Source organism: Trifolium pratense, linkage group LG6, assembly GCF_020283565.1.
Source record: "Trifolium pratense cultivar HEN17-A07 linkage group LG6, ARS_RC_1.1, whole genome shotgun sequence".
In the NCBI taxonomy this organism is placed as follows: Eukaryota; Viridiplantae; Streptophyta; class Magnoliopsida; order Fabales; family Fabaceae; genus Trifolium; species Trifolium pratense.
In genome coordinates, this window is record NC_060064.1 from 34,713,668 (window position 1) to 34,725,678 (window position 12,011).

The 12,011-nt window shown below is 34.5% G+C and overlaps 1 protein-coding gene across 1 annotated transcript; it reads right to left on the reverse strand.

The window, feature by feature from the left end:
- Positions 1-1,626: 1,626 nt before the first annotated feature.
- On the reverse strand, positions 1,627-5,669 carry LOC123890714 (WPP domain-interacting tail-anchored protein 1-like). Its single transcript, XM_045940371.1, has 4 exons — positions 5,179-5,669; positions 3,545-4,620; positions 2,773-2,874; positions 1,627-2,003 (listed from the first exon to the last, which is right to left on the reverse strand). The coding sequence occupies exons 1-4, from the start codon at positions 5,624-5,626 to the stop codon at positions 1,812-1,814; spliced, it is 1,818 nt and encodes a 605-aa protein (XP_045796327.1). The 5' UTR covers positions 5,627-5,669; the 3' UTR covers positions 1,627-1,811.
- Positions 5,670-12,011: the final 6,342 nt, after the last annotated feature.

Below are 12,011 nucleotides of genomic sequence, written 5' to 3' on the forward strand. Positions count from 1 at the left end.
ATATATATATATATATATATATATATATATATATATATATATATATATATATATATATATATAAAAGATAATTACACTTGAATGGAGGCAAACTACAATAAGCTGCGCCGCTAATCCAAATAATTGTGTCTGAGGGACCGGTGGTTATTGTAGCCGGCTAGCCGCTACTGGAGATATGATTAGAGGATGGTACCGGAGGAAGACCTGGAGATTAATGAATTGGATAGTAATATGATATACAGCAGAATATGTTCAACATTGATGCCCTTCAATGAACCTCTAGCCGATCACACCAACGTTGTTTTGATCCGTTACCAGATGCACCCTACACCCCGTCCAACACAGTCCCCTTTTGTGTCAAATACCAATCCCTGTGAGACCTCAAGCAACCACATTGTTCTGGTTTAGTTAATTTTGTTATTCTTTGCTTGCTATTTGAATGTTGGTATATATCTAAATTGATTTGAATTTCAAGGATTGTGAGTTGTGACAAGTCACTGTTGGTATGCTGCTTCATAATTTAGAAGACCACACACAGGAGTATGTTGAGTTTATGACATGAATGCATCAAAAAACATAATGTCAAATGCTGTTTGGCTAGATAAGTTATGAGCAGTTATTATTGTTGCAGATGCTCAATTTTGTTTCAGATGCACAAAGTAGTATGATCATATTGCACAATTTTAATTTTTTTTGGGTCTAAAGAGAAATTTCATTCATTCAAGAAGCTAAATTAGCCAAATATAATACTTCATGAGTAGCCTCACTTACCACTAACGGGGTAAAGTACAGAGTTCATGCAGAATCAAATAGATACAACCTTAAGCTCTAGACATGTTTCTGACTTGTAATCTAATAGATCACGGTAAACTCGGTAAGCTAAGAATGAACAAAGAAGAGCCAACAGACTACAACAACACTAACTACGACCAACAACAGCCAAAGAGAACAACAAAAATACACAAACTTAGATCTAAACTAAAAACTAGAAAGACAATACTATCATCACTAGAGAGCTAGGGTTCGCCGAAAAGGTTTAAACAAAGGAGTCAAATCTAAAGATATAGCTTACTATACATGCCTGCTATACACACTTACGGAAATTTTTACCAATAATAACAAGGGTCATACATCTATCAGCAAAAAAACTAGCAGGTTGAATGCCTTCAAAATCTCATTTGTTTCTTACAAATTCTGTTTTTTTTTTTTTTTTGGTACACAAATTCTGTTATTTTATTCTATAGTTGACAGAAAAGAAAAATCTCAACTAAAATATCACACCAAAAGCGAAGGAGCTATATAGATATTAAAAATGGCAGGATGAATGGGAAAAACGCTTCAAGTGTTTAGCCTCAAGGTAGACCACTTGACTGTGTTGCCGATTGGTTTGTCAACTGGCCGAAGACGGTCCAAGTAAATTTAAAAAAGAACAAGGACAGAAGTTATCTAAAATAAGAGGAGGTAGGAGCATGATATTGCAGGGGTGGCGCAAGACAAAGAATCGTGGTGTCAGTAATCAGCTATCTGTGTATCATTACACAAACACTTAAGTCGTGTGCTATAAATGCAACTGAATCATGTTAGAAACAATAAGAATAATATCTACCACAAAAAACACAGCAAAAAAAAAAAAAAAAACTATTGACCTTGTAATAAAGCCTACAATGTCAATGACCTTGTAACCTACTACTATGTCCTCAACTTACCCCAGGTATTGTTTTTAAGGGATTCTATCCTTCCACATTATGGCATTCATCATCCTTCAACCGTAGTCTTTTGTCTTATAAAATAAAGCATAAATTCCTATCTATTCACAGACTAAAATCAACATTCAAGTCCTTGAAATACAAAAAGGTTACTGCTGAAAGCAGTAAGACAAACAATGATATTAATAAGTGCTTAGAAGTAAGAACTCCTGGATCTATTCTCCTCACAGTCTCAACATCTAGCATAGAATCAGACTTTACTTCATTATCATTTGCAGATGAATTTTTCTTGTTTGCCTGGAAAAGAAAAATAGGAGCAATAATTAGAACTTTGCTCTGTCCATATTTCTCTTCTGTTATTACATAATATATATATCAGAAATGATAAAATGTTATTACATGATGAACGATATAGGAAAAAATGGACAATTTGGAAGGAATGTAACTAGATCTGAATAACATTGCATGCTTTATGCGCGTATTGTTAACCAAGAAACCAGGTATTGTTTTACATTTGTTAAAGAAGTACATCCAACTAACATGAGGTAACATATTTCACTTGGGAAGAAAATGTTGATACCACATAGAAGGCACTCGTACTGATAACAAAACGATTTTACATTATCCACCAACACAACTACCATGAAAAGAATATTTAACTAAACTAGGAGCCTAGAAGTAGAGCTATATATTATATGACCCCCAACTATTATGCAGATATACTTTGTTGTTGACAAATTTCGTTGTTGACAAAGTTTTGTGTGTAGTTATTAGAGACTGAAAGTGCCAAAGCAAGAAGAATAAATTTATCTATCAAGTGATATATTTTGTTTTTCCTATTTCTATTAAGTTTTTACAAATAGACTTATTTGAGGTAGCTAAATCTATATTATTAAAGTATCTAAATATGAAAATACACTAAATTATTAAAAAAAAAAATGTGGCTACCCCAAAGACACACTACCCTCCGCCCCAACTATAATTTTATGCTAACTACATAGGAGATTCTTGCGTATCAGTTACATATACAAATAAAAAACATGTCCATAAAGTCTGAAGTACCAACCTCGTGGTCAGAGGAAAAATTCGCACTAAAGGGAGAAGAATCCTTATATGCCTGCTTCAGCTTCACAACCAACATTTTGTTCTCGCTTGCTAAGGAAGATAGCTGCAAATAAAGTACAACAATTTCAACTAACCATGTACAAAAAATCCCAGAATAGTCCAGCAAACATGACATAAATGTTTAAAACATATGGGAAAACCCCATACATCCCATCATCAGCCAAAACAACTACTGCTAAATTTTCATCATATGAATTTTCAATCAAGTTTATGTTCAATTAAAAATAAAAAGGAAAAAACTCCATACAAGCTAAATACTAAACTACTTAAACTCAAAAGGTAGAAAGTGTGAAAATCAAAGAGGTGAAAAAGAAGGTTTTGCTTATTCAATTGTTATTCAATTACTGACACACAAAAACGAAGCATCGCATAGTTTTATGTGTCGTTAGTTATTGATACAATATTCAATTATCATACTATGCAGATCAATTGATACCCTACATGTTTCTGTTTATTAAAGAGCAATAATTAAATAGTGTTGTCAATGGGAGATTGTGGAAAATCGCAGTTTGTTCAAATTCCGATATGCTATAGGGCTAAAACGCCACAATAGCCACTATTTGACAATACTATGTACTCTAAATAGTGTATCAAGGAACAATTGCGATTTGTTCAAATTCCACTACGCAATAGCGCCGCTATAATAGCTATTTGACAACAATAATTAAATATCATGTATGGCTGAAACAAGATTTCAAAGGCTTGGTTTTTACCTTCTTATTAAGACGCTCTCTCTCCAAAGCCAGCTGTGTCACCAAACTTTTGAAAAATTTGGTTCGCTTTCCAATATCCTTTGCAGTTGTCATTTTTGCTTCCTCCGCTTGGTGCAGCGATCTCTCTAAGCATTCCAATTTACTCCTCAAGAAATTTACTTCCTCATTTAAATCAGCATTAGATTCAGATAATATGATACACTTGTCCTCTGCACTGTCAGCATGACTCTCAGCTTTTAAAACCTTCGACTTAAGATCCTTTATAACATGTTCCATATCTTCGATTGTGTCATACAACATCTTTTGCTTCTCTTGACTAGCTTCAGCAGTCGCTACTGCATGCTGCAGCTTTAAATCACACTGCTTTAGCTGCCTCTTGAGTAACTCTACGCTCTCGGATGTGATTCCGCCGTCTTTTAAAAGAGCCAGCTTCTTGTTGAGTTCTTCATTAGTTTCCGTCAATATTTTACACTGAGCTTCTGCAGCATTAGCCCTATTTTCTGCATTGGTTACATTTTCTTTCAGTTCAATGATAAGGTTATCCATTTCTTTAATATGAGAACACGTAACATTATACTGTTGTTGATATTCATCGGCAGAGGTTTTCACATTCACTAACTGGCACTCAGTTTCTTGTAGCTGTTTCTCAAGTGAACACACCTTGCCACATTTCAATTGCTTCTTAGAAGTTTCCAGCTGAGCTTTAAGCTCAAACTCATTTTGTCTTAAACCAACCACATTGAACTGAGAAAGCTTGAGTCTAGCCAACAATTCATTTGAAATTCCCTTTAGGATCTCACGTGCATTGTCTGCCTCAAACCATCTTTCCCAAACTTCAGTTGCTTCTTCCTCCGTTTGAATTACCTCGTCTTCCAAAGAAGCGATCCTTTGTCTTAGCTTTTCTTCAATTTTCTTTGAGTCGTTGAAATTCTTCTCGAGATCCATTTCACTTGCCAAAGATTTCTCAAGCATCATTAGAATGTTTCTATGTTGCTCAGTTGTTTGCATGTTCATCATGTTGTTTACATCCAAATTTCTATCACCCTCTTCGACACTTCCACCCTCTTCAACATTACCTGTTGTCATTGAAAATCCCACAGATAAAAAAGGACAAAAAATATTAATTAGAATTGAATTCATATACACTATGTAAAGAATTTTTACACTGTCAGATTATTAAAATCAGTTGACTTTAATCATAACCACTTCTAAAGTCACATATATGATTGGTTGTGATTTATTGACGGTGTAATCAAATTGAACCAATCAATTCAATGTTCTTCACAACTTTTTCTTCCTTTTCTTTATTCTTTCATTTTAAAACCAAAAATAGAAGAATTCCATTAATGCAAAAAAGGCATTCCTTATTCCCATTGCATAAATATTCCACACACGATATTACGTGGAAATTGAAGTGGACCCCACATAAAAGAATATACCATTTTCTAACGACTAAATGAAAAAAAACAATTGCTTCAAAAAAAAATGAAAAAAACAAGATCATGAACACAAAAAAAAAAACAAGCAAAGCAATCAATGTTCAAAGTTCAAACAAAAACAAAAACTACATAAATAAATATCAATCATTAATTAGAACCCGAAAACAATATCAATCATTAAGATTTTCTACTTACCATTCTCTTCCTTCTTATAAGAAGACAAAGTCCTTTGAAAATTAACAGAATGTTGCTTAATCTCATAGAAAAGTTCCTCCGACAACGTCAAACTTTGTTCGATCTCAACCAACCTATCTTGCCATTCGTCAACAGACGAAACTTTTCCTTTAGCATCAGAAATCTCGGCACGAAGAGTATCCGAAAACAAACCTAAATCTCTAACTTCAGAATCCAACACCCCACATAACAAATCAAACTCAAAACCCTTTGTAACACAACCTATATCAATGTTTTCTTCATCCAAAACTAAACCCTCTAATTCACCTTCCATAGTTTCTAAATTCATCACAAAAATATTCAAGTTTGAAACTTTCTCAGAGAAACATGCTATACCCAATTCCAAATTACCAATAACTCCTCCAACATCAACATTAACAGTATTATCTTCAACACTTTGAGTATTCATTTTTCTAATCTTAAAAAACTTCAACTATTGTTGTTCATGAACCTGGAACAATTTCAACAAAAATCAAAATGCAACTAAAAAAGATTAAATATTTAAGCTATAAAGTGAGTATAATATAGTGAATCTCACACCAAAAAAAAAAAACCAATTGAAAAATTACAAAGAAAAAATGAAGATATGAATGATTGAATTGAAAGAACAATTGAATTTTGTTGTAAAATTGAAGGGAATGGAACTATACCAATTGAAAATTGAGGAATTTGAAGATGATGATTGGGTTGATTTTGGATCCGTTGGATTGATGAATTTTCAGATAACGGAAACGGTTGCGCCCTAACTGAAAATTGATTCAGAGACTTGCACTTCACTGTGAAACGCAGCGTTTTAGCTAGGAAGTGACATGACATGGATATTCTTAATTCTTGTTTGGGTAAGGATGTTATTATATGTTTTTTTTTTTTTTACTTTTGCGAAATTTGGTGGGATGTATTTTTATATTTATAAAAAAAAATATTATTTTTTTTGACACTAGAGAAAAAATATATTATTATTTGGAGATTTTTTTTCATGGATCAAACTTATATATAGTTTCATATATACGGTTCTTATTGTGCTAGATATATGGGAGGAAGTTATTTTTATTTAAAAACAATTTTCTTTTTCTTTTTTTAATTAAAAAATATAAATAATTACATTTTTGTGAGAGGAACAGGAAAAACTGCATCTGAAGAAATGCATATAAGTTTTGTCTTTTTTTCATGTCGTTGTTTTTTTCTTTCTTAATGTATTTAAATAACAAATAAATCATATAAATTCTAAACAAATTCTAAATATTGTAAACTGAAATATAAATCTTAAATTATAATTCATCTTATCTACTTCCCTACTTCTAATATATTAAAATCGATTACCACCAAATTTTCTAATTTATTCTTATTAGTTTTAACCACATTGCAAATTTTGTAGGAGTATGATTCATAATATAAGATATCTTTGTTTTTTAGCAGCAATTTTTTTTTATTAACAAATTCGCCATAGCATAAATTTTTTTTTACATAAGTTTGCATAATAGAAAGTTAGACACAGACAAATAATTAGTGAAAAGGATCAAAGCAATATTTTTTTTATTTTTTTTAGAAGCAGAATCAAAGCAATATATGTATTTCTTTTTATAAAACATTATATATGTAGTTTTTTAAGAGATATTATCTATAACATGCTTCAAAAAAAATAAAAGATATTATATTCTTGGTTCATGCAATGGGTTGTTGTGTCTGTTTGATTATGATCAACGTTGTGTTAAATTGTGGAACCCTTCTATCAGATATGAATCTAAAAAGTCTCCAAAGTATGATTTTTATGATAATAACAAGGTGTTGATCCTATATTTTGGCTTTGGCTATGATGATGTTAATGACAAGTACAAGGTGCTAATGGTTGTGTCTCGCGTCGATTTTAGTGAAAAAGTGACTAGAATATATACTTTTGGTGGAAATTCTTGGACAACTATTAAGAATTTCAATTCCCCTTGTCTTCCTACTAAATCCGAAGGAATATTTGTGAGTGGCACTCTAAATTGGATAATATTTAAAAGAGGTGTTAGTTCTAAAAAATATGTAATTCTTTCCTTTGATTTTGAGAAGGAGACTTATAATAATAAGCTGTTGCTGCTGCCGGATAATGATGGTGTCAAAATTACCTCCACTCCTGTTCTTGGTGTTTTGAGTAACTGTCTTTGTGTGTTTTTTGAGTACTCCAACAAAACTCATTGGGATATTTGGTTGATGAAAAATTATGGAGTTGATGAATCCTGGACTAGATTGGCGACGATTCCAATTAAGGATCTAACCCTTAGTACACATCACTGGCCTTGCTATATTGAACCTTTGTTCATTTTTGGAAACAGTATTGTTCTGTGTACATCTACCAAATTTGTCCTATATAACTTAGATGATGGAAGCTTGGATGATTGTCTTCCAGAAACCAATGTTCATTCTAAAAAATATATTTACTATGAGAGTCTTATATCACCACAATTGTAAAGACTAAACACACATATTTGTGGAGGTGAGTCTTTCAGGTTTTGATTATGTGAATTTTATTGCAACTCTTGTTACTGGTTTGTACTTTAACTAGTTTGCTATTTTTCTTGAATATGTATTACGGTGTCTACTGATTACATAAGGTCTGCATTTTTTATATATTTTGCACTGTGTGGATACCATTACTGGTTGCATATATTTGTATGCACTTTGTATTGCATCCTATCATTGCTAGGACTGTCTGCTACTCTTTGTTTCTAGCACAGTGGATACAAGCAACTGGGTTTATAAAGTTTCCTAAATTTTTCGCATTTCAAATTACCATTTGTTAGAACGAAACAGTGTCATTGTTCTCTTGCAATTTTTCGGATTTGGATTTGGATTTGGTGCTGTTGAAAAAGCACGCAGTTTCACGCTGTTGTGCATCTCAGCTGTTCATTCTTAATCGGATGTCTCAGATTAAATTCAAATAAAGTAATCATCAAATGATCTCATCCATTAATACTTGATCGGACGGCTGAGATGCACAACAGCGTAAAACCGTGTGCTTTTTCAACAGTACCAAATCCAAATCCCACTTTTTCCAGCCCTCAACAATTTATGCAACTTCTTAGTACAAAACTCATTCAATTGGTTTTTTAAACATAATATCTTGACAATATTTGTATGAAGTTTCCACTACCATTAGCGATAACTAATCTTCATTAGGGAACCTGTGAGGCACACAAGGTGGGTTCTCCTTTAAGAGGCAACCGAATTTTCTCCATATGTATGTATGAGTCAAAAATTGAAACCACTGATCACAAGTTTAAGAAGATAAAAACCTTTGCTATCAAAAAATAAAAAGAAGATCAAAACTCTTACCACATAGACTAATTCTTATTTAACTAATATTTTTGTATACTAGTGAGTTCAATTAAAATATTCAAAGAAATCTGACATAATGTTTTATACAAAGATTAAGAAATATAATACTATTTTGTCAAAAAAATAAATAAATAATGTTAAAAAAATCGGACAATTTTACTATTAGTGTATATAAAATACCCTTTGTAATATAATAGATTAGCATTAGTTAATCTGTCTTAGGTCAACTAAACATTAGTTAGGACCTTCTTATGCTAGTACAGTACTGCATATATAAACATGTAATCACTCTTGTACAAACAGAATGAAAAATAGAAAGATTGAAAGAAAAGTTTGTTACGATGCCGTTATGGTTTCTCTGAAAACTAACATGGTATCAGTTAGACCTTGATCCATGGCAGAAACTTCCACATCACCGCTTTCACCTATGGCTGACGCCGCCGCAAACGTTCTCAATCCTCCACCGATAACGGCGTTTCGCGAAGACAATTCATCGAATCAGATGAATCTCACCTTCTCTCTCAAGATCTCCGAGAAACTCAATGAGAAAAATTTCCACATGTGGCGACAACAAGTCGAGCCGTTCATCAACGCACACAATCTTGATGATTTCCTCGTTTCACCGGTGATTCCGCCGCGTTTTCTCACTGCCGACGATCACATCACCGCCACGTTGAATCCTGAATATCGCAAGTGGCGACAGAAAGATCAGATGCTGATGTCGTGGATTCAAACGACGCTTTCTAGCGAAATCCTTGCTCGCGTTCTTGGTAGCACACACACGTTCGAGCTATGGAACAAGATCCTATCCTACTTTCAGAAACAGATGCGAGCAAAAGCGCGTCAACTTCGTGTTGAGTTACGCTCCACAAAGCTTGAAGATCGTTCCGTCAAAGATTATTTGCTTCGAATTCGTCTCCTCATCGATAATCTTGTTGCAATCGGTGATCCGGTACCTCTTAATCATCATCTCGATATTATCTTGGAGGGATTACCCTCGGATTTCAATTCTGTGATTTCTGTTATAGAAAGTAATTTTGACTCCATGGATATGGATGAGGCTGAAGCATTACTTCTTGCTCATGAGACTCGTTTAGAAAAGTCCAAGAAGAAGACTCTTGATGAAGTAGCTTCTCTCAATTTGGCTCAAGCTTCGACTTCGAAATCTGTTCAAAATACTGATTCTGAATCCACTCAACCCTCTGTCAATTCCACCACTGGTCCAGATCCCTCGAGTTTCAACTCATATCGTGGCAGAGGAGGCAGAAACAATCGTGGCCGTGGCAGAGGAGGAGGAGGAGGACGCTACTCCAATACTCAATGCCAGATCTGTTTCAAAACTGGTCACCCTGCTTCTGAGTGTTGGCACAGGAGTAACTTGCAGTATCAACCACAAATTCCTCCAAACTATCATGCTGGTTATGGTCAAAATCCACCTAGTTATGGATTCATGCACTATCCTGCACCACACTACAATGGATATGGCAATGGTTTTGGTGCTTCTTCATCTGGTTTCAATCCATATTTGCCTCGTTTTCCCTCTCCAATGCGTCCCTCCACATCTCAGGTAGCTCCACCTAATGCCCTTATTGCTAATGCACCTTCTGTAAGTGGTTCAGGTACTTGGTATCCAGACTCTGGGGCCTCCTATCATGTCACTGCTGATGCAAGGAATATCCAAGAGCCCTCCTTCTTTGATGGTGCAGACCAAGTCTACATTGGAAACGGACAAGGTTTGCCCATACACTCTACTGGTTCTAGTGTGTTTCCCTCACCTTTATACCCTAACATTAGTTTAAGCCTTAATAATTTTCTTCATGTCCCTACAATAACCAAAGACCTAATAAGTGTGAGTCAATTTGCTAAAGACAATAGTGTTTATTTTGAATTCCATGCTGATCAATGTGTTGTCAAATCTCAGGCCACTAATGAAGTCCTACTTAAAGGCAATGTGGGCTCAGATGGCTTTTACCAATTCCCAAGTCTCAATATTCAATCTGCTCCTCTCATCACTACTTTACCTTTATCCAATAAAGCATCTGCTTGTACTGTTGGTAATATAGCTAATGTCTCTAGTAGCATGCATCATTTATCCAATAAAACATCTGTTTTTACTGTTAGTAATACAACTAGTACTACTAATAGCATGCATCCTTTATCTTTCAGTTCTCAATACTTGTGGCACTTAAGGTTAGGCCACCCAAATGAGCATGTTTTGAAACTTGTTTTAAAGCAGTGTAATCTTTCCTTTAGCAATAAAAATAAAGACTCTTTCCAATTTTGTACTGCGTGTTGTATGGGCAAAGCTCATAGACTACATTCTTCCTCATCACATACCACTTATACTAAACCTCTTGAACTTGTTTTCAGCGATCTTTGGGGTCCTTCCCCTACTGTCTCCACCTTAGGGTACCACTATTACATTACTTTTGTTGATGCATATTCCAGATTCACTTGGATTTACCTCCTTAAATCTAAATCTGATGTATTAACCATTTTCAAACAGTTCAAAACAATGGTTGAACTTCAATTGGGTCACTCTCTTAAATCTCTTCAAACTGACTAGGGGGGGGGGGTGAATTTAGGCCTTTCACCCAATACCTTACTGATCTTGGCATCACACATCGCCTCATTTGTCCTCACACTCATCATCAAAATGGTGTCATTGAAAGAAAACATAGGCATATTGTTGATTTAGGCCTCACACTATTAAGTCAAGCCTCTTTACCCCTCAAATATTGGGACCATGCCTTTTTAGCCTCTGTTTATCTCATAAATAGATTACCATCATCAACACTTCAGTTTCAGGTTCCTTACACTGTGTTGTTTAATACCGTTCCTGACTATCATTCTTTTAAAGTTTTCGGTTGTGCTTGCTTTCCACTTCTAAGACCCTATAATACACATAAATTTGATTTTAGGTCCCATGAGTGTATATTTTTGGGATATTCCTCAACCCACAAAGGTTATAAATGTCTTTCACCTTCTGGCCGTATATATGTGTCTAAAGATGTTCTCTTTAATGAGTCCAAGTTCCCATACACCTCTATGTTTTGTGAGCATTCATCTCCCTTAATGTCAAGTGTCAGAGATGTACCCACCAAAATATTACCCATTGAACCTTCATCTTTCCCTAACCACAATATTACTCCTATCAGTCCTGATAACCCAATCCCTACCACATCTACCATACTACCCTCTTCTGACACTTTACCCACCACTGTTGAAACCATTAATCATGCTCCCAATCCACCACCTTCCCTAACCATTTCAAACAGCTTCAATAACCCTCCTTTACATCCTAACAAAACCACTGTCCCATCTAATTGTCACAACATGCAAACCAGATCTAAATCTGGTATTTTTCTCCCTAAACATCCTACCGTTCTCCTAACACACAGTGAACCTAAGAGTGTCAAACAAGCTTTGCAGGATCCTAAGTGGCTTACTGCAATGCAGAGTGAGTTTGATGCTTT

Bases quoted from the DNA above. Each gene is read 5' to 3' on its own strand.
- LOC123890714 (XM_045940371.1), bottom strand. From the start codon at position 5,626: ATGAATACTCAAAGTGTTGAAGATAATACTGTTAATGTTGATGTTGGA. The intron at 2,875-3,544 runs GTAAAAACCAAG...CTTTATTTGCAG, and splicing joins GAGAGCGTCTTAATAAGAAG to CTATCTTCCTTAGCAAGCGA. The intron at 2,004-2,772 runs GTTGGTACTTCA...TTTCTTTTCCAG, and splicing joins ATTTTTCCTCTGACCACGAG to GCAAACAAGAAAAATTCATC.